This window comes from Pelophylax lessonae (assembly GCF_965119305.1).
Source record: "Pelophylax lessonae genome assembly, chromosome: 5".
Taxonomy (NCBI): Eukaryota; Metazoa; Chordata; class Amphibia; order Anura; family Ranidae; genus Pelophylax; species Pelophylax lessonae.
In genome coordinates this window covers 540,604,688-540,628,586 of record NC_138772.1, presented here as the reverse complement: position 1 = coordinate 540,628,586, position 23,899 = coordinate 540,604,688, and the positions used below count along the sequence as shown (strand labels likewise).

The window sequence follows — 23,899 nt, the reverse complement described above, 5'->3', positions numbered from 1 at the left end:
CTCCTTTCTTGTATGTCTATGGTTCAAGTCACTGTCCAGTACCCATTGAGGGAGCAGTTTGACCCCCAAAGCACGTTGGATGGTTTTATTTGATCTTCTTACCAACATTACATTGAAATCTTCCATCCGTCTTTTGGTCTGGCCCTCCTTTCTTGTTTGTCTATGGTTTAAGTCACTGTCCAGTACCTATTGAGGGAAGTCCTGCTATGTGAGAGCCACTCCACCAAAGCTTTTAAGCTTGGTTTGAAGTTTTCTATCAACTGACTGCACATAAAAGTTTGAAAATTGCCAGCTTGCCTTAAAACTTGTTTAAAGGGGAAAAAAATGACCTTCTTTACACTATCCTAAACAAAAAATAAAGTTTTAGTTTTTAGATATAATTTAAACCTGCATTTCACAGACCAGAGAGACACAAAGAGTAACATTACAGAGCCACGAGTGAGACATTGCAAAGAATTCTTAGAGCTGATGTTTATCCTGGTGATATTTTGCCTTCCCTGATTTTTGCCCCCCCCCCCCCTTATCAAAACACGAATTACATTTTTAAATAAATCCTTTCTATTGAATGAATAATAATATTGGTCCCAGATAAATGACAAATATTAGTGGCGCAAACAAACATGAATTGTCAAATTCTTGACATGAAGGTAAAGACACCAGCGAACAATGATCAAATAAAATCACTAAAAATCACTAAAAAGTCCCACAGTCCATTCAGCCAGAAAATTCAGGAAAAAATGATGAATAATGTAGTGCACCAGGGATCCAAATTTCCGTGAAGTGTATAAGGATCACCACTATTCCACCACCAAGTGCCAGGGATATTGTAAGATGGCAACTCACCAGACCTCAATGCTCATTAACACTCGAAAATTAGCAATCACATGTTTTTGACAGCAGTATGGTCCAATGGAAAAATGAGCCTCCCAGTTCATAAACTAGTCATCGATACCCGGTACCATGTTTAACATTCTATCAGGCCCGCATTCTAGTGAGTATCGATTTGGCAGTACGCTTTCAATCCACACCCACTTCCCGGAAGCCCCGGGAAGTGGGTGTGGATTGAAAGAGAGAGCAGTGATGCAAGAGAGGCTGAATAAAGTGATATGCTGCAAAATATCCTACTATGAGCATGTAAACGTTACCTGCAGTACTGGTACTTACTAAATAAAAATGTGTCCAAAAATGTGTCCTGTTTTACTGGTATGTTTAAAATATTGTTTTCTGAATTTTGGGTTGGAAAAGTGGGGGGTGTCTTATACACGGAAAAATACGGTATTTTTACTATCCCCCTGGCCCCATGTGTAAACAGTGCCGAATCACTGTTTTTTGTTTCCTGAAATGTATCTCCGCTACAAATGCAAATGGACATTTATGTAAATGAATGCATTTTATTTGTGTAGGTTTCGGTCTTTTTTTTTCGCGCTACTTTTTTTTTTTTTTCATTATAATAATTCTTATTGCTCAGCCATTTACCAGCAGTGAATACATAATGTGTAATTAAACCGAGGAGATACAATAGCCTATTTTTAGTTCTGCGCATAAGCGAGTGTCCTTGTTCGCATGGACTTAATTTATTTACAGTGAGAATGAACATGCTGCCTGGATAGATGGATGGTGTAATCCGGTTATTTGACGCTCAAGATCACCTTTGTATTTTCTGTAGTACATTTGTCGTGTTCCGTATTCGCTTAGTTCTAATTGCCATTCGTCATGAAGGTCTAAATTGGCTTTCTTGCCCATTGCTACAAATACTGCCAAATTGTACAAATGTGAAGCTCCTGTGTGTATAGAACAAAGGGGCCATACCTACATCTTCGGTGTGCACAAATCCACCCCCCTTCCTGTGTAGGTGAGGTTTGGGACAGGTTTGATGGTCAAAACCCTTTAGGGGAACCTGTCATGGCCATTAAAAGTCTCTAAGGCTGAATTCCGGTGAAAAAAAAAAAACCTTCACCTTCGCAGGGTCCCTACTGCCTTCAGACCTTTGTGGCGGGAATGGGGGGTGGGGGGGAGGTTGGGCTGTGGCCAGTGAAAGTCGAAAAAGCCCCAGTATCAGTGTGATTAAATAATTCCTCAGTATGGAGCAAAAAAATTACATAGTACCTGTGGGGCCAGTAGGAGGAGGAGTGTTCCATCATAGATATTAGTGGGAGGAATAGTGCTCCATCATTGGTGTTAGTGGGAGGAATAGTGCCCCATCATTGGTGTCAGTTGGAGGAATAGTGCACCATCATTGGTGTCAGTTGGAGGAATAGCGCCCCATCATTGGTATCAGTTGGAGGAATAGTGCCCCATTGGTGTCAGTTGGAGGAATAGTGCACCATCATTGGTGTCAGTTGGAGGAATAGTGCACCATCATTGGTGTCAGTTGGAGAATAGCGCCCCATCATTGGTGTCAGTTGGAGGAATAGCGCACCATCATTGGTGTCAGTTGGAGGAATAGTGCCGCATCATTGGTGTCAGTTGGAGGAATAGTGCCTGATCATTGGTGTCAGTTGGAGGAATAGTGCCCCATCATTGGTGTCAGTTGGAGGAATAGTGCCCCATCATTGGTGTCAGTTGGAGGAATAGCGCACCATCATTGGTGTCAGTTGGAGAAATAGTGCCCCATCATTGGTGTCAGTTTGAGGCATAGTGCTCCATCATTGGTGTCAATTGGAGGAATAGTGCTCCATCATTGGTGTCAGTGAGAGAAATAGTGCTCCATCATTGGTGGAATAGTCTCTTGTGGTTGGTGTCAATAGGAGGATTAGTGCCCTATTGTTGGTGTCAGTTGAAGGATTTGTGCCCTATTGTTGGTGTCAGTGGGAGGGATAGTGCTCTATTGTTGGTGTCAGCAGGAGGATTTATGCCCTATTGTTAGTGTCAGTGGAAGGAATAGTGCCTCGTTATTGGTGTCAGTGGGAGGATTAAAGTCCCATCCTTGGTGTCATTTAGAAGAATAGTGCCTCCACCTTGGTATTAGTGGGCAGAATAGTTCCCCATTGTTGATGTCAATAGAAGGAATTGTGCCCCAATGTTTGTGCCAGTAGGAGGAATTATGCCCCATTGTTGGTGCCAGTGGGAGGATAAATAACCCAATGTTTGTGTCAGTGGAAATAATAAAGTCCCATAATTAGTTTCAGTGGAAAGAATCATGTCCACTTTTGGTGTTGGTGTTGGTGTCGGTGGAAGGAATGTTGTTTCCTTGTTGGTGTCAGTGGGAGGAATAGTGCCCAAACTTTGGTGTCTATGGCACAAAGGAAAGCAAAAGACTGTAGTTTGAAGACCACTGGCCTAGGGGGATAATGAATAATTATTCCTTATTACTCTGGGTGCTGGTGCTCTCCTGCACTGTCCAATTCACTTGGTTTGTGCGCGGGCCTTCATCTTCCTCGCGTACAATGCAATTGGTCTTTCATTGTACGAGATGAGAAAGTTGCAACCGAACGGACAGCAATGGAAAGAGGTTTCAGGGCATCGGTCTCAAAAAGTGTACGAATCTTGTGGGTGGAAGGACTAAGGAAAGTACAGCATATTAGGCTAAACAAGCAGTTGAATCTTTCACTGTCCCCAGGAGTTCAGCTATGTAATAAAACTCTAAAGTGCAGACACCTTGCGGAGCTCCTATTGGTATCTCTTTCCTGGGCTGCCGTTAGAAATCATGGGTCCTACCCCAGCCTACCTTGACAGCCCCCCTTTCCCCTAGTTTCTACCTGTAAAACTGAAGCACCATCCTCCCCCCATCTCACAGATGGCAAGCAAGTTCATTGGCATTGGCCGGTTCAATGGCCCAGGGAAACTCCGCAATTCTGTATCTGTCATAGTTTTACTTCTTCTCCTGATGAGCAGAAAGTATATCATTTGCCACTAGGTAAAAGACATGGTCCTTTCTTTACATCTCTCTCAAATTTAGACTCTATGCCCTCCTTGTTTGTAGTCCCACCAATCCAGTGAGTGTGCTGCTGTCATTTGCCATTTTGGTTTGAACAACAAATGCTTTCACTCCAAACATTGTATGAATCACAAGTTAGACACTGCATCACAGCCCCTGTTGACCCAATGGAGCCCTGACCCGATATGGGAGTTCTGCCTATACTCCTCTATTGACACCCCTGGCTTCCACTAGGGTGTTGTGTAAAAAATGCTGCGTATCACCACATTGTTTGTAACGCCTTTCAGTGTGTTGCGATGCCACTAATTTTGAATTAATATACAGGTTTTATATAATGCCAACAGTTTGCGCAGCGGTTCACAATGTAAGGGCAGACAGTACAGTTATGGGGCTTTTCCACTGCATGGAACCGAACGGTTCGGCTCGCTTTTGTGCTTTTCCACTGCTGGTACCGCATGGTACGGTGTAGGAACGGTTCAATACGGCGGCGCTTTTCCACTACATGGAACCGAACGGTACGGCTCTCTAAAACAGTACCACCTCGATTGTGGTTCCAAGAGGTACCATACCGGTACCATATCCCACAATCCTTTGCATGCATTCACTACTAGCCACTGATTGGTCAGAGAATCGCTGTTATCCCACCCACTTTAGTACTACTTTAGTGGAAAAGCAAACTGAACCGTTCCAACACCGTGCCATGCGGTACCATGCAGTGGAAAACCAAACCGGGCCAAGCAGGGCCGAGTAGAGTCAAGCCGGTACTTGCAGTGGAAAAGTGCCATTACAATACAATTTAATACAGGAGGAATGAGAGGGCCCTGCTCATTAGAGCTTACAATCTAGGAGATTGTGCCCCGATACACCTAAGCAGCATTCAAAGCACTTCACTTGTAGCATACCACAGTGCACAGGTGTGAACGATCTGTACGTTATATTCTGTGCAAAAAAAAAAGATGCTTGGTAATTAGATTTTTTTTGTTCCTTGATAATGATTGGGCTGCCTTAATGCAACACACATCAATGGGCATGCATTACTACAATTGTCTAGTGTGAACAGGCCATCAGTCTGCAATGCATGTAATCCTGTGGCACTTCTGGATCCTAGGGTGATGACAGGATCTTGACTTCCCAAAGTCTCCACTAAACCCTGCCTCCTCCAGGTGCCAATCATTACCCTTGACATTCCGTTGATAATGCCTAATCCTCTTTTGGCTGCTGAAGTTCTGAGATGACAGTTGAATAGCAATGGTGGGATCAACACAGCAGTTGATTTGATGGCTAACGCAGGTACCATGTTTTAGGCAGTTGATAAGCCATAATAGTTTTCCTTTAATAATAACTATAGCCTTCTTGTAGACTTAAATTTTAAAATGATCTGGACAATGTAGATCATATAATTTTCTGAGTTCTTAAAGGAAGCCATATCTCAACACCCTTCCCTCTATTTATCAAATAAGGGAATATTAGATCACAGTTGAAGCCATACCAATTTTCAGGCTCAGCCAAGAATCATGCAACGTTTGTAGCCTGTGCTGTTCCCTCTCAGCCTCATGATGTTTAGGTGTCTGGACCAGCCATAGAGAAAGATGGCTATCCAGGAAACCTGCACAAAGCTTGGAGTCTGGCTCTGGGCTCCCCCACCCCCATCCTCCAAGTGTGTATTTTTTGCTTCTTTATTTAATTTTTGCATACTAACCTGTTTCAGATGACAAGTGATGAGCAATGTTCTCTTTTGGATCTTCTCCAGCTGTAGGTGGTCCTCTTTAAAGTAGAGAGTGGTGCTGACCACTGTACGTACAGGGCTCCATGATGCCCTACACTCGCAGTATGTTCTTAGTCTTCTAGGGAGCATGCTCTGAGTTAAACCCCTTCCCCCCCTTTTTTTTTTAAATCATCACTTCCATTTACTTCAGAACTGTCACCTGAAAAGCAAGGTCCTTCTTGGATCTGTTCCTGGCTGTAGGCAGTCCTTCAGTCTCCAATTATGAACCACTCTCTGCATAATTACACTGTGATTACAGGGCACCATGGTGACTTCACCCAAGAGACCAGACCCATGATGCCCTGCACTCACTGTATGTCCTCTGTGTTCCAGGTTGAATGATGCTGGACATAACTTTGAGACCCAAAGTCTTGTTGATCCAATAAATTAAAGTAATTTACATATCTATTTTCTCAGATGGCATCAGTGTCAGCGGACTACCAGTCTCCAGTCCTTTCCGACATATTGTCAAGCCCAGGGCCGAAACCAAACCGATTAACCTACCGGAGAGTAACAAGACCAGTGATTTCAGCCATGTCAAGGTGAGACGCTTGGTTTAGAATTGTTTTGTGCTATTTGTTTTACTCTGGATAGATAGTCATGTTTTTAGTTGTATGTGTATCCGTTGGGTAGATTCATCTTCTCTATTTGTCCTGGTGACCTTGTCACAGAAATGGAGTTGATGGGAAGCCCAACATTGAGTTGACATCAGAACAGGATACAAAAGGATATCTTCCAATGGGGACACCTTTTTAGAGTGACAACTGTCTTAAGAGGGTAATATCTAAGGTGGCATTTGGAGCTTTTCCACTGCATGGAACCAAACGGTTCGGTTCGCTTTTGTGCTTTTCCACTGCTGGTACTGCATGGTACGGTGTAGGAACGGTTCAGTACGGTACGGTACGGTATGGCGGTGCTTTTCCACTACATAGAACTGACCGATACGGCTTGCTTAAACAGTACCACCTCAGTTGTGGTTCCAACAGGGCCGTACCGGTACCATATCCCACAATCCTTTGCATGCAGCCTTGACTGTTTGTCACTACTAGCCACTGATTGGTCAGAGAATCATTGTTATCTCACCCACTTTACTTTAGTGGAAAAGCAAACCGTACCGAACTGTTCCAACACCGTATCATGCAGTGGAAAACCAACAGAGCCAAGCAGGGCAGAGTGGAGCCGAGCCCGTACTTGCGGTGGAAAAGTGCCAATTGATACCGGTATCGGTGCCGATACTGAGTATTTGCATAAGTACTTGTGAAAATGCTCTGATACCCAAAAGCGATCCCTTTGCAGTGGGATTTGAGCCCATACAAAATGAATTGGCTCAAATTGCACTGCAAAGAATCACATGCAATTTGAACAGGAATGCAGTGTGATTCCTGCCCGAATCGCATGCAGTTTCCCCCACAGCTCCTGTGTTAACCCAGTATAAAAAGACAGGGAAGCGCCTTGCAGCAATGAGCAAACAGTTCAATAAAAAATGTTATAACTCACATGTTAAAAGTACATACTGTATCTGTAATATGTCAAATCCAAATCTGCAAGGTCATAGTGTCCGCTGATGATGGAAAACCACGGCCGGTTGCAGTGCTCACTGGGCTGGAGGATATGTAGGACGTTCCGAGACCCCTGTAAACCAGCTTTTGGAGTGTACACGTGTGTATAGGGTGGAAGTGATGTCAGGTTGGGAGTGGGACCGCCTATACATGCCTGTACATCTCCTCCAGCCATGTGAGCACCGCAAGGGGCCATGGTTTTCCATCATCGGCGGACGCTATGACAGATATGTACTTGTAACATGTGAGTTGGTATAACATTTTTTCAATAAACTGTTTGCCCATTGCTGCACTTAGATGGTACTCTCCTGTCTTTCTTTACTGGGTTCAAACAGAAGCAGTGGGGGAAACCGCAGGAGATTCAGGCAGGAATAGCACCATATTCCTGTTGAAATTGCATTTTGTATGGGCTCAAATCACACCGCAAAGGTATCGGCACTTGGTATCAGCGAGTACTTGACCAAGTATCGGTACTCATACTCGCCTTCAAAAAAAAACCCAGTATCAGTGGAACCCTAGTAATATCACTCTCTTTGGAGAGAGTTCCTTTTTACATCTAGTTGCCTTTTAGGCAAGGACTGTGAATGGAAATCTGCCTAACAGGACACAGACAGCAAAAAAAAAAAAAAAAAAAAACTACAATAAAAAGTTTTGGCTGGGCACTTGCTTTAAATAATCCATTGAGTATATATTCTGTCAAGCAGGCCCTAAAACTACACAGTTGTTAGTAAATTGGTAGAAAAGTCTCACCTAGTATGGATTACAATGCCTATTGGAAACCAAAAGGAAGAGTTTGAATCAAAGATGAGCATGGAAAATACTTAGGATATCTAGTACTCTACCGTGTCGCATTTTATATTCAAGTATTATTTATTTTTGCATTTATTCTCTATATTCGTTTAGCACCAACACATTACACAGTCCATTATGCAGAGTACAGTGCAATATCCCTGCTAGAGTCATATAGATGCATGCACTCTAGGGACTATTTTGCCCAGAAACTAATAAACCTAACGCTATGCCTTATGTTGTCTTCTTGCGGCCAGGGCTTTGCTTACAGAGACCAATTCTCTGTTCATAATCCCAGGTGGCTCCTACAAGGGCTATACAGCTTCTAGTGCACCATATGGAGATCTCGCTTTTCTACTCACTGCTCATTTTGCCAAGGCAGTGACAACTTCCTGGGCTTCCCAGCACCCAAAATAAATTCCCAGTTTGCAACAATGATGTTAGATGATCTCAATGACATTTGAGTTTACGGTACAAGTATTAAAGCAGTTGTAAAGGCAAGACATTTTTTACCTTAATTCTCTGCATTAAGGTAAAAAATCTCCCAGTATGTCCCAGTGTTTGTATGTACCTGTCGCATACCTGGTGACGGCTGGAATGTTGTTGAGGCCTCTTTTGCAGCTCCTATTCAACACTCCTGAAGGTGGAGACAGAGAGTGCGAGGGCATGGAGTGGCTGAGTGCCAAAGTAACTCGCTGGGGAAGTCCACTCTTAGGTGGATGAAGCTGGGGGGTTGCAGTCCTAAGAACAGGATACTGAAGCAGCTTGGCACCAGAGCAGGAGATTGTAGCAGAGCCGGTATGCAGGCAATGGCCAGCGGCAGCTGGGTAACAAGGAAAGGAGGCAGCAGGCAAAACAAGTCCAGGAAGCATGCTAAGGTCGGTAACAGCCGGGCAGAATGAGCACGCCAAGAGGAGTCCAGTGAAACAGGCCGACGTCGGTAACAGCTGGGCAGAATCAGCAGGCCAAGACGAGTCCAGTGAACAGGCCGAGGTCAGAGAGATCAGGTGAACAAGGTTAATGTAGGAGCAAAGTCCAGGAAAAAGCCGGGTCATACACAGGTAAGCAGGTTCAATGGATCAGATCATAGGAATAGAAGAGAATATAATCCCAGCACCTAGTACCCAGTGCTAGTGGCCATCATCCCGATTTGATATGTGTACAAAAAAATCCCCAATGATGTGGGACTATGAATTCCACTAGACACTGTATGTCAAGGTAAAATAGTAAACTTTATTATACAAAAACTAGAAAAACACATACAAACTGTATATGACAATATATATATATATATATATATATATATAGACAGACAAAGGGCTCGTTAAAATTGCATGCAATGACAGATCATATACCAGTCAACATTGAAGACATTCAGGTACATATGGTAGAGTGAACCGGAAAATGACCCTACGCGTTTCGGGTATCAAACCCTTCTTCAGGGGTCAACCAGAGTTCCAAACACTCAATGTGCCCTCGAAGTCTTCATAGGAGAGAGGAATGATCTGTCGCTAAAAACGGTAAAGATTACTGATGAAAGAGGAATGCCCAGTTCCAATGACTCCTGCCAAAGGCAAATGTAGGAAAAAATAAGACAAGAGTAGCTGCCCTGGAAGGTCAACGATGGAATGATCGAATGTTGATCAGTAAGGACCACTCCAAGGAAAACCTCACTGGTATTGTACGGGTAAGTATTATCAACCTGTAGAAGGTGAGAAAATATGATGACAGAGGGTCATATAAGGTGAGATATGAGTATCAACTCAGTGACTGGAGTATCACAGCGTATGAATATCTATCTTGCTTGTACTGGAACCAGGCAGCCTCTAGATCATAGGAATAAAGGTAAAAGCTGAAGACCATTCAGCAACTGCTCATGGTGATAGGCCCGTTTAAATAGGCCACTGGGCGCCGAGTACGCAAATGAATTTATATGCACATGTGGGTGTGTACGCGTGCGAGTACGCGCACGAAAGCGAGCACAATGATCTGTAATAGTACATCTATTGCCTCTTTGCCTAGAAGTATTGACATGTGGGCAATGCACACGAATATGAGCATAAGCCCGCACTGGTTTTCTGGTGCTGGGAATCTGGTTTATTTTACAGCACTCCCCACCCCCTTCCTGAGTCTTCACTCAATCCTGGGCTGTGCTTATCTAATGGCTCTCTTCTCTCTCCCTGCATTAACAAGACCTAGGCAGCAGTGGGAGCCATTGGTTCCTGGTGATGTCAATCAAATTCTGTAAGAATGAGCCAGAGCTGAGCTGCTCTTTTGTCTATGGATGCACCCAGTCTGGATCGGCAGCGAGCCTGCAGATGCGCCCTCATATGAAGCGGCTTCCTATGGTGGCGCACAGAGAAGGCGAGGAGCTGAGAGCGTCAGAACCCAGAAGACAGTTTAGGGTCATTCTGTGCAATACCATTGCACAGAGCAGATAGTACACCATTGAACTAATTTCTTCCATTGTCAACCCGACTTGATCTTTTCTTAAAGTAACTCAGGAGATTGTAGCAGAGCCGGTGAGCAGGCAGCGACCAGCGGCAGCTGGGTAACACGGAAACGAGTCAGCAGGCAGAACAAGAACAGGAAGCAGCACACTAGCGGGGCTCTCTGAAGAATTCTCTTCAACAAGCAGTGGTATCAGCAGGGAGCATCAATAGTTTAAAAAAACTATTAGATGGGCACCTTAAAGACCACAACATACAGGGGTATACAATGTACGGTTAACAGCAAACACACACACACATCATAGGTTGAACTGGATGGACTGATGTCTTTTTTCAACCTCACAAACTATGTAACTATGTAAGTGATCCACGTTCGATACAATGCTTCCTCTCCGCCTGCTTTAACCCCTTGAACCCTGCACTAGCGCGCCGCTGCACATGCATTGCACATAGTTGCAGAATACTTGCAGAGTGGCCTCATTCACTTTAATGAATCATGCTCAGCTGATGCTATGTTTGCCAAAAGCAACAGGGGGTATAATTCCTGCTAGGAAAGTGTGCACCCCTGGCCGCTGCCTCTGCAGATAAAGGAGCAGTTGGGGGTTGGTAAAAACGTGGCTTAATTGTGGGGTTTTACTGCCTCTGAACTGTTGTGAATAAGCCCTAAAGCCTCAAGCACATACTGCATTTGCTTTGCTTCTCTGAAAGCCATAACTCCTGGTAGGAGAAAAGATGCCTAAAAAAGCACCTAAAGCCGCATATTGCACACACGTTTAGGTGCATTTGAGAGTTGATGGATTCCATTGGGTAGAATATTAATTTAATTTTGGCCATTGAAATGCATTAACGCTTAAATGCGCTTAAACGTGTTTTACATGCGTTCAGCATTTTTTCTGCTCTTCTCCTAAACTTGCCGTTGGTGGGTTTTTTTTTTTTTTTTTTTTTCAGCCTGTAAATGCCCCTCTTCTAATACACCTGTACACGCCTATGGATAGAGATACTTTTGCAGGCTCAAAACTACCAAACGCCATGTAAAAGCTGTGTTTTTCAAGCGCAGTGTGTATGAGGCCTATGCAAACCTTCTTTTCCCCCCATGTACATCGCAGTGTGGGGTGTTGAAACGGCAATAAAATGCTACTAAATTAAAATGCATAGTTTAATTTAGTGCTTTGCCTTTCTGCTATGCTACATAAAAGTTGCACGAATGTAATATTTTAAAGCAGACTTTGTTGATTATATTTTGGGATGAATATATGAGTGTGTGCAAATTGCATACGCAATGCATTAGAGAAAAAACACATTTTTAAAACTGTTTTTACTATATATATTTTTTTTTTTTTACTGTTTTGTTAACCCCTATCTTGCCCATCCCTGACATCCCTTGAGCAGGGTCTTCATGCCCGGGTTGGGGTGCGAAGGACTGGCCGATCACTTGACCATGGTGATTGGCTGTCCAAGTGGTCCCATGTTCGGGAACTTGTCCCGCTGGCTTCCAATCATTAGTAGAGCCTGAGTGCTCTCTTTGTCATCTCAGTTACTGTGCTGTGAGTGTGCTGTAAACACACAAAACTTTACCACCCATGGAGGCCTATGTGTGGCATGTGGGTGTTAGTCAACCCTCTTTGCTGCCTCACATTTGCACTACGTGGGTAGCGCGAGAGTAATAAAAACCAGAGAAATTAAAATAAAAAAATAATTATATATATATATATATATATATATACACACACACATATTTGCTATTAACTTAAAGCCCCTGGGGAAAAAAAATGTCTAATACGTTAAATTACAAAACCTGTACATACCCTAATCCCAAAAAAGTTGGAGCGCTGTGTAAACTCTACATAAAAACAGAATGCAATGATTTGGAAATCTCATAAACCCGGATTTTATTCACAATAGAAAATAGAAAACATATCAAATGTTTAAAGTGATTAAAAAAACAAAAACAAACAAGCATGTTATACTTACCTGCTCTGTGCAGTTGGTTTTGCAGAGTACAGCCTAAATCCTTCCCGTTGTCTGGTGCCTCATTGCTGCTCCTGGCCCCTCCCTCCTATCGAGTGCCCCCACAGCAAGCTGCAGCTCCGTGTGTCAATTCAATACATTCGGTGCTGTGGTTCGGCCCCCCGCCCCCCTCTCTCCTGATTGGTAAACTGACTTTGACAGCCACGGGAGCCAATGGCGCAGCGGCTTTGTCTCAGCCAATCAGGAGGGACTTGTGGACAACGCTGGACAGAGATAATGCTAAGGTAAGTATTGGGGGGTGCTGGGGAGGCTGCTACACACAGAAGGCTTTTTATCTTAATGCATAGAATGCATGAGGATAAAAAAACTTCTGACTTTACAAGTCATTTAAACTGAGAAAATGTGCCATTTTAAGCAAAAAAACCATAGAAATTTTGAAATTTATGGCAGCAACATGTTTCAAAAAAGTTGGGGTTGGGCCATGTTTACCACAGTGTAGTATCCCCTCTTCTTTTATTAACACTCTGTAAATGTCTGGGAGCTGAGTTTCAGGAGAGGAATATTGTCCCATTCCTGCCTGATATAGGATTCCAACTGCTCTCAGTTCTGGGTCTTTGTATTTTTCATTCCAAGATGTGCCAAATATTTTCAATTGGTAAAGGTTGGGACTGCAGGCAGACCAGTTAAGCACCTTGGTCCTTTCTCCTAGGAAGCTGTGCTGTTGTAATAGATGTAGTATGCGGTTTCACATTGTCATGCTGAAATATGCAAGCCCTTTCCTGAAAAATACATCATCTGGGTGGGAGCAAACACTGCTAAAAAACCTGGATATATCTTTCAGTATTGATGGTGCCTTTCCATATGTTTAAGCTGCCCATTCTATACTCACACATGCACGCCCATACCATCAGTGATGCAGGCTTTTGAACGGAGTGCTAATAACAAGCTGAAAGGTCCCTCTCCTCTTTAGTCCAGAGGATACAGCAAACATGGTTGCAAAAAAGAATGTCAAATTTTGATTAATCTGACCACAGGACAGTTTTCCACTTTGCTACAGACCATTTTTAATGAGCTTTGCCCCAGAGAGGATGGTAGTGTTTCTGAATCATGTTCAGATAAGACTTCTTGTTTGCATGATAGAGCTTTGCTTTGCATTTTGGATGGCACGGCGAACTGTGTTCACAGACAGTGATTTGTGGAAGTATTCCTAAGCCCATGCGGTTATGTCCATCACACAATCATGCCTGTTTTTAATTCAGGGCTTTAGGATGCACTTTTTATACCCTATCATGTTACCGACCTGTTGCCAATTAATCTTAGTAGTTGCAAAATGTTCTTCCAGCTCTTCCTTGTTGGTACCACTTACTTTGCCAGTTTTTTGTTTCCCTGTCCCAAGTTTTTTGAGACGTGTTGCTGCCACCAATATTGAAATTACCTTATTTTATGACTCTGTCCATTCAGAAAAGGAAGGAGCTGTTAAATTACATATTTACCGACCCCTTCCTGGTTCTCTATTGTGACACATCCCCTGCAGCAGCCGGCAGGAGAGGGGAGGGAGCACAGTGGGGGGGGGCAGCACAGTAGGGGGGAGGGACCGGGGAGCTCACAGGGGCCCAGAGACAGCAGAACACAAGTGAACTGGATAGGAGGAGTGGCGGGGGCAGCATACAGAGGAACCAATCTCCTCCATTTTCCTTCTGCAGCTACAGGAGGAAAAAGGAGGACAGTGATTTCTCTACATGCTGCCCCCACCGCCCCTCCTATCCAGGTGTACAGGGGAGCCGCCCTGGAGCATGGGGCCCGTTTGCAATTGCAACCCCTGTAGTTACGCCCCTGGTATTTCTACTATCTTTCATCTGCTCATCCCCCACATTTATTACCTTTTTGTATCATTTGACTCTCCCTTTTAGATTGTAAGCTCTAAGGAGCAGGGCCCTCTGATTCCTCCTGTATTGAATTGTATTGTAATTGTACTGTCTGTCCTCATGTTGTAAAGCGCTGCGCACACTGTTGGCACTATATAAATCCTGTATAATAATAATAAAACATGTATGATACATAAGGGTAGACTACAAAGCCTAAAAGGGATATAATGGGGGAAACGGCGAAATTGAAAAAAAATAAAAGTGCTGTGGGACTTGGGGGGAATTTAAAGAGAAAAAGGCCCAGGGACCCAAGTGGTTATAATTAAACCATTGTACATCACATTTTGTGCTATAGATAAAGCTCTGGTAATTTACATAACATAGAGGATTTACATAATATAGAGGGAGTATTCTGGAACCGTGCGAAAGGCGAAAGGTGCTCCTGAGGACAGCCGCTCCCCTCTTGGCGCAGAGCTATTTTTAGCCTCCGCTTGTCCCATGTTGTGCTGTTTAAAGATTCATTGCAGGCTGTTAATGGGTCTATTTATAACCACGCTGCCAACTGCCAGAGCCGGAGCGCTGTGATAAATGGTAATTCTGTTCTTGGAGACCGCTGCCATGGCAGCCGTTAACCCTTCCCACCACCCGAACCTTGCAGGTTCCTGGATGCGTTAGGTTGGCATGTGGGAAGAGCTTGTCTGTCTGGCACCCACATACAGAACGGTGTCCTCAGAGATGGGTGAGGATGTTTACGTCTTCCCTGTATATGTGCCAGACATTAAAAAAAATAAAAAATATACGTTTTAAGCAATACAGGCAACACATCTCTTAACACTTCCACCACAGCCATGCAGAAACTTTTCAAAGACTTTTATTTTATTTTTTTTTTCTTATTATGATCAGTACCCATAAAGACATCTTTGCAATCAGATTAATATCAAATATTGGGTATGAATGTTTCATATGCGGCATTCAGAGAGCAGCTGCTGACCTGAGTGAGTCAGAGACTAGCGCATGTAAAAAGAAACTGCTGAACTTCATTAGAATTCCAAGCATGCTTTGCAAGCACAGAGTCATGCATATTCTCTGTTGGTAAACTTTTTACATGTGTGTGTGTTTTTTTTTTTTTTTTTTTTTATATATTTATATGTCATTACTTTCTGTTCTTAAGGCCCCGTTCACACTGGGGCGACGCTACTTGCCGGGGCGACCTCGGAGCGGCCGGCACGAACTTCATAACATTGAAGTCTATGCAGGTCGCTCCGGGTCACCCCAAAGAAGCTCCGGACCCTTTTTCTAAGTCGGAGCGACTTGTGTCGCTCCTATTAGAATGGGTATGCAGCTTCTCTATGGAAGGTGACCTACGGCGACCTGTCAGGCGACCAGGTCGCCTGACAGGTCGCCCCAGTGTGAACGGGGGCTAAAGTGTTCCTAAATCCAGAAACCTACATTCACTATATCTGCTCTCCCACAGTACACAGAACATGGAAATGCAATTATTTTAGTAAATATAAACTGCTAAATACCTTTTCCTCAGTATACCTCAGTATATAGCAGCCTTGTGACTTCTTTCAGTGTTTGGCCGAGCACTGGTTAAAGCTTGCAGGACGAGTTTTCCTGGCTGTCCTATCAGGATGCAGGACCCTGACCCTCTGTCTTTTGAGGAATGTTTGTTGGGCGCTTCTGTTGAAAAACCAGTCCTCCAAATAGATCTTAGTAGGGGGAGAAAAAGCGGGGAGATGGGTAGACTTCCTGATAATGGGCAGCTCTTGGGAATGGCAGAAGCAGTTCCAACTAGTAGGCAAGGAGAAAGAAAGGCGCCTCTGAGTGCAGCTGACATCACTTTATTGCACAAACCATAAGTAGACTTACAATTACAATTAGTGTCCTCACGGCTCGGGGTCTCTTCCTGGTCCCGCGACTCATCCTATCGTCCAACTGTCCGGCAGCAGAGAGATGACACCAGTAGGGAAGCCCAATCAGGAATGGTGGATCAATATGAGGCTGCGGTGGAATGCATGCCTCGCTCGTGGACCGCACCAAGCGTGGTGCTTCTTCGTTGGACCCATCGGTCTGAGGAAGGAGCACTACTGTGCATGCTCCGAAATGCGTTACCGCCCTCATATGTCACCACGCTCACTGCGGTCCACGAGCAAGGCATGCGTTCCACTGCAGCCTCGTATTGATCCACCATTCCTGATATGCATGCATGCATCATACATACTAGGTGGAGTAGAACTGGGGGAATCCATAGCGGAGAAGGATCTGGGTGTTCTGGTAGATCATAAGCTAGTAGGCAAGGAGAAAGAAAGGCGCCTCTGAGTGCAGCTGACAACACTTTATTGCACAAACGATAAGTAGACTTACAATTACAATTAGTGTCCTCATGGCTCGGGGTCTCTTCCTGGTCCCGCGACTTGTCCTATCGTCCAACTGTCCGGCAGCAGAGAGATGACGCCAGTAGGGAAGCCCAATCAGGAATGGTGGATCAATACGAGGCTGCGGTGGAACACATGCCTCACTCGTGGACCGCACCAAGCGTGGTGCTTCTTCGTTGGACCCATCGGTCTGAGGAAGGAGCACTACTGTGCATGCTCCGAAACACGTTACCGCCCTCTTATGTCACCACGCTCACTGTGGTCCACGAGCAAGGCATGCATTCCACTGCAGCCTCGTATTGATCCACCATTCCTGATATGCATGCATTCATCATACATACTAGGGGGAGTAGAACTGGGGGAATCCATAGCGGAGAAGGATCTGGGTGTTATGGTAGATCATAAGCTTAATGATAGCATGCAATGCCAAGCTGCTGTTTCCAAAGCAAGCAAAGTCCTTTCTTGTATTACCAGAGGCATGGACTCCAGAGAGAGAGATATAATTTTGCCCCTGTAAAAAACATTAGTAAGACCTCATCTGGAATATGCAGTTCAGTTTTGGGCACCAGTTCTTAAAAAGGATATCAGGGAACTGGAGAAAGTGCAGAGAAGGGCAACCAAACTGATAAGAGGCATGGAGGAGCTCAGCTATGAGAAAAGATTAGAGGAACTGAATTTATTCTCTCTTGAGAAGAGGAGATTAAGGGGGGATATGATCAACATTTATACATACATACATACATAAGGGGTCCATATAGTGAACTTGGTGTTGAGTTATTCACTTTAAGGTCAACACAGAGGACAAGGGGGCACTCTTTATGTCTAGAGGAAAACAGATTTCGTCTCCAAATACTGAAAGGTTTCTTCACTGTAAGAGCTGTGAAAATGTGGAATTGACTACCTCCAGAGGTGGTTCTGGCTAGCTCACTAGCTTTAAAAAAAAGGTCTGGATTCTTTCCTACGTGTACATAATGTAAATGGGTACTAAAATTTTTTTTAGGTAAAGTTGATCCAGGGAATATCATCCGATTGCCTCTTGGGGGATCAGGAAGGAATTTTTTTCCCCTGCTGTAGCAAATTGGATCATGCTTTGCTGGGGTTTATTTTCGCCTTCCTCTGGATCAACAGCGGGTATAGGATTGTGTATATGGAATTGTATGGTTGGGTTTTCAATACTGTTTTTTTTTTTTTTTTTTTTTTTTTAGTTGAACCGGATGGACTTGTGTCTTTTTTCAACCTGACTAACTATGTAACTATGGTTTAGAACCACTTCATTATATGAAGAACATTCAACCTGCAGAGGAAATAGTCTACTAGTGTTTTATTTTTCCCTCATTCACCCAGAGCAAATACACATGCAGTTTAACGAGATTAATATCATTGGAAATTGTTAAATACACCCAGAAATATAGCTTTTTAAGGCTTCTGTTTCCCCAAGCCAGGTTCTGGGCCTGAACTCCAGTTTCCAAGTATTGTTTATCCCCAAAAATTTAGGCAAGCTGAGCAGCTGAACATAGGATCAGAGCGGAGCCTTACGAGGATAGATAGATAGATCATTAAGGCATAACTCCACTTTTGTTGAGAAAAAAACATTCCCCCTCTGGGTGATCTCTGTACATTACAAGGATTTTAACAAACTTTGTTGCAGATTCCTTCCTTTTGTTATTCTGAAATAATCATTGTTCCACAGTGCTTCTGTGCTGAGTAGGTGAAATGGGAGTGGTTTCATAATTATCTATCAGCTGAGGCAGCTGCAGGGCTCTAATGAGGAAATATGTGGGTCTGCATCCCTTTAGACGTGTTCCTATTGGGAGTATCTCACCAAAAATGACATTTTTGTTGCAGGGGATGCCAGAAATCTAACTTGTATCTTAGTGCAGACTTCTGGGAAAATTGGTGAGCCAATCACACAAGGAGGAAATTTATGTTTCTGGGGTGTGGTCAGAATACATTCTGTGTATAGAACAGTTCCAGGCAGCCATATTGCATTGTTTTTTTTCAGAAAATTACAACAGCTGCAGATTGAAAAGGAAAGGTCATTTTTAATAACATTCAAATACAATATAATTTGTGCCACAATTGTATACGCTATATTGTTTTTTCTTTGTTTGCTGATTTTTTTTCTCCACGAAAGTGGAGTTTCTCTTTAAGCAGTGGTGGTACTTTACTGTCTCCTCATAACTGCCTGTCTATCATGGACGAAACGATTCCGGAGTGGTGATTGAATTATTGCTTCCAGTCCACAAAAGTAACATTAAAATAAAAACCCTCCTGACTGCAGCTAATGCTTGCGGCGGCATGATGGACTGTGTCCATTGTGAGGAGTAGACTCCACCCTCCTTCAGAACATCACAGAGCTCATTCTTATTGAGGAAAGATGGAGCTCAGCTTCAGACTGTAATGTTCATTTTGGCACCACCGTTTTCTCAGAGATGTTGTTTTTTCTTAAAGTTGCAGCAGATTTAACCCTTACTTATCTTTTTTGTTTGTTTTATACGCCAATGCAGTGCCGCAGTGCACAACGAATAAAAAAATATACTCACCGTGGCGGCAACGTGATCTGCATCAGACCAAGCAAAGAGGACTGCACTGATAGCTTTTCACATCTTACTGTTAATCCTAAAGCAGCCATTCTCAGCCAGGGTTCCTCCAGAGGTTGCTCAGCGTTCATTTAGTTGTGGCATATTGACAGTGCCTGCATAGTTCTGAGATCATCTCTATTTGGCAGAACCAGTGGCATCACATCTATGATCTTTTTAGCTGTCTGGAAGGGTGTAATTCTGATCACTACTATAAAAGGGCGCATTCCTTTCATTGGCCACCAATGTAAAGGGCATTCTTCCCACTAATCACCAATGTAAGGGGCATTCTTCCCACTTACCACCAATGTAAGGGACATTCTTACCACTGACCACCAATGTAAGGAGCATTCTTCCCACTGACCTCCAATGTAAGGAGCATTCTTCCCACTGGCCACAAATGTAAGGAGCATTCTTCCCACTGACCACCAATATAAGGGGCATTCTTCCCACTGACCACCAATGTAAGGAGCATTCTTCCCACTGACCTCCAATATAAGGGGCATTCTTCCCACTGACCACCAATGTAAGGAGCATTCTTCCCACTGGCCACAAATGTAAGGAGCATTCTTCCCACTGACCACCAAAGTAAGGAACACTCTTCCCACTGACCACCAATGTAAGGAGCACTCTTTCCACTGACCACCAATGTAAGGAGCATTCTTCCCACTGGCCACAAATGTAAGGAGCATTCTTCCCACTGACCTCCAATGTAAGGAGCATTCTTCCCACTGACCTCCTATATAATGGGCATTCTTCCCACTGACCTCCAATGTAAGGAGCATTCTTCCCAGTGACCTCCAATATAAGGGACATTCCTCCCACTGATCACCAATATAAGGGGCATTCTTCAAACTGACCACCATAGTAAGGGACATTCTTCCCACTGACCACCATGGTAAGGGACATTCTTCCCACTGACCACCATGGTAAGGGACATTCTTCCCACTGACCTCCAATATAAGGGGCATTCCTCCCACTGATCACCAATTTAAGGGGCATTCTTCAAACTTATTGCCATAGTAACGGGCATTCTTGCCAATGACCACCAATGTAAAGCTCATTCTTCCCACTGACCTCTAATATAAGAAGCATTCCTCCCACTGACCTCCAATATAAGGGGCATTCCTCCCACTGATCACCAATATAAGGTGCATTCTTCAAACTGATCACCAATGTAAGGGGCATTCTGACCACCAATGTAAGGGACATTCTTCCCACTGACCACCAATGTAAGGGACATTCTTCCCACTGACCACCAATGTAAGAGACATTCTTCCCACTGACCACCAATGTAAGGAGCATTCTTCCCAGTGACTACCAATGTAAGGGACATTCTTCCCACTGACCACCAATGTAAGGGGCATTCTTACCACTGACCACCAATGTAAGGGACATTCTTCCCACTGACCACCAATGTAAGGGACATTCTTCCCACTGACCACCAATGTAAGGGACATTCTTCCCACTGACCACCAATGTAAGGGACATTCTTCCCACTGACCACCAATGTAAGGGGCATTCTTCCCAGTGACTACCAATGAAAATAGTAAGTAAGAAAGCATAAAAAAAAAAAAACGAATGCTGCCACCACAACTAAGAATTGGTTGTTTGCTTTTGTGTTTAATATCGCTTTATTGCACATGTAGAATACAGCAAGAGTCTCAGCCTTTGTAATATTATCCTGCCCATGGAGATGGCCTTGTAGTCTCGGATCAAGACAGGCAATAACATTTAATCCAATCGGTTAGCTACAAAAACAGATTTCTACATTGTATTTCATTTCTCTTTTCTCCGAAGAGGCTTCCAGTTAATATTTGATAAGATGTAAAGCAGCCAGATCACCTGAAGGCTTGTATTGTCTCCTCTTGGCCTGCACAGTGATACGGCCTTGTCATGGTTGATCTAGTGCTTTGGAAAGTTGTCGGGAACGAGCTTCCAGCGCCACTACCCTCCCTCGCCATAAATATTTCATTGAGCCTTCTATGCTTATGTACGGCCAGATTAGCCCATTATTCACTTTACGCGATGGAAAAGCAAACAGAATTAAGCTGTGTTCGTTGTGCTGAGTCTGGGGTTTGTTTTATCACAGTGCCAGGTCTGTGCCAGTAAAATAACCGGGACCGGATGAATTTCCATCCACGTATGGGCACCCTTGTTGTACAGAGTTCAATCTATTCATCGACTTCTATACAACCACCCTGTTGTTTTTTTTTCCTGAACAATCAGTGCCGCTGGCTAAAACCGGCAACACTGATCATTTTATTCTGCTGTCTGGGTAGGCTTCCCACAGACAGAATACAATAGCACAGCGGGAGTGATTCCCCCATGCAGGGCCGAGACAAGGGATTGACAGGAGGGGCAGCTGCTATGGGCCCAGAGACACAAGGGGGCAAATAATAGATGCAGGGTGGTACACCCATTCTACAGCATGTATTAACAGTGATTGGGGGGGGGGGGGTGGGTCACAATTCTGGATCCTTGCCATGGAAGACTCTGTCCCAGTACTGCCCCCCCCCCCATTGAGTGTGTAAATGGGGAAATCGGCACTTTATCATTTTTTTTTATTCAACCCAATGTGTGGCCGTCCTAAGTCTTGCTGTGCAAGGGCCATACAGCGTGCAGGTCCTGTGTAATGACAGTCTAGGGACTCACAGCCACCCATTGTGATGCATTAGAAACGGTGGGAGTTGTGCACGCAGGGTTGAATAAAGCTCCCACATGTGCACTGACCTATGCACACTATCGGCATGCGCATGTGAGTGCTTTATGCAATTCCCAGTGCATAACCACATACAGCCACTATTTCTGATTCATCTCAATTGGGGGGGGGGGGGGGCGGTAAGCTGCTGCGGGTTTCGAAAGGTCAGTATGCAGGCTCTGCATGCTGTATGTCTTCTCTAAGACCTCATGACCTAACACTTAGGCTGGCCATAGATTGTGCAATTTTCTTTCCTTCAACTATGGGTTGAAGGAAACAAAATCACTAGATTTCCCCCAAAAACACAGTTTCCTCGCCCTCAGAATACAATGATCACTGCCGGCAAGTATAGCGGTACAAAATATCATACAAAACAAGCCAACAAACTGGTTACACTAAGGTCGATCGATAAGTTGACTTCACTACAACCAGCCTGTCCATGGATGGATCAAAATTCAGCCAGATCCTGCTGAACTGCCCATATATTTAAAACCATCTATGGCCAGCGTAACTTTTGACTGATTAAGTACAAATCATGCATTTTTGATCAGCTTCATCCCCGGCCATAGCAACTGGAGAATAACAGCTCTGAACCCCGAAGTGATGAAAAGCTCAGCACTTCCGGCTGCATTTAATGCAGAGGCGGTCACCAAACAGATGTTTGTTGATTGTTCTTTGCTCTCTCTGCCAACACCCGCCATGGCTGACCTGAGCTTCCAGGGCAGCAGAGCCTGGAAGACATGTCGGGGTATGAGGGGTCTGGCAGAGGACATGGCAGCAAAAAGAGTATTCTAGACACTGAAAACCTCAGTTGAACATTTTATTTTGTCTGTATTTGAGCTGCTACATAAACGTATATTGATGACACAGTCCCTTCAATTTTATTTGTATGGAAGATTACATATGGAGCTGACAAGCCCCCCTAAATGACAACATAATGTACATGACATCTCTTTTTTTATGGAGACCTTAGGAGTGTATTAGAACCCTAATGTTACCTCCTGACCCCAACAAAGCAAATCAAGCACAGATCGTCCTATACTCGCTCTGCCAACACCCGCCATGGCCGTCGCAGGCAAAAAACAAGGGGCAGCAGAGACTGGGAGACTTGCTAGGGCATAGCACTTACGTCCATGGCAGCACATGATTATTGTAGACACCAAAGACCTCAGACAAACTTTTTATTTTGTCTATATTTGAGCTGCAACATAAGCATTTCTTAATGACACAGCCCCTTTTAATTTTATTTGTTTGGCAAATCACATATGGGGCTGATAAGCTCCTTTATATGACCGCATAAGGTAGATGACAGGTCCTTTTTAATTAGACCTCAAAGATCTATTAGCCCTCCTAATGTCACCTCTTGAGTGTCCTCTGCTCTCTCTGCCAAAACCCGCCATGGCTGTTGCAGGACCCCAGAAGGAGTAGTAGAGCATTGAAGACATGCCAAGGTGTGGGGTCCAGCAGATGGCATGGTACTTTTGCGTCCATAGAAGTAAAAGGATTAATATGGACACTGAAAGTCCTAATCGGATGTTTTATTTTTTCTACATTTGAGCTGCTACGTAAACTTTTCTTGATGGCACAGCCCCCTTTAATTTTATCTTTATGGCATCTCACATAGGGGGCCCCTTGAAGCTGGGAAGCATAGATGGTCCTCTGCTGTCTCTGTCAACACCCGCTATGACCTTCCCTGGCAACCAGAAGAGGCAGCAGAGCCTCGTAAACATGCCAGGGTGTGTGGTCGTGGGGTCTGGAAGGGGGCACGGTACTTATATCCATGGTAGTGAAAGGATTAATATGAACCCTGAAAGTCTAACTCCGGTGTTTTATTTTGTATTTATTTAAAAGCTACATAAACTGTTCTTAATGGTACAGCCCCTTTAATCTTATTGGTATAGCAGATCACATATGGGACTGACATGCTCCCCTATATGACAGCATAATGTACATGATGGGCCCTTTTAA

General features: G+C 44.0%; 1 protein-coding gene across 1 annotated transcript in view; it reads left to right on the top strand.

Annotated features, from left to right (window-relative positions):
* TRAPPC9 (trafficking protein particle complex subunit 9) overlaps positions 1–23,899 on the top strand; it is a gene marked incomplete at its 5' end in the record, with an annotated part of 911,701 nt that overhangs the window by 236,924 nt on the left and 650,878 nt on the right. Inside the window, one exon of the mRNA XM_082257414.1 lies at positions 6,060–6,184. Coding sequence (XP_082113540.1) covers positions 6,060–6,184 — 125 coding nt within the window. The remainder of the gene's footprint in view (positions 1–6,059; positions 6,185–23,899) is intronic.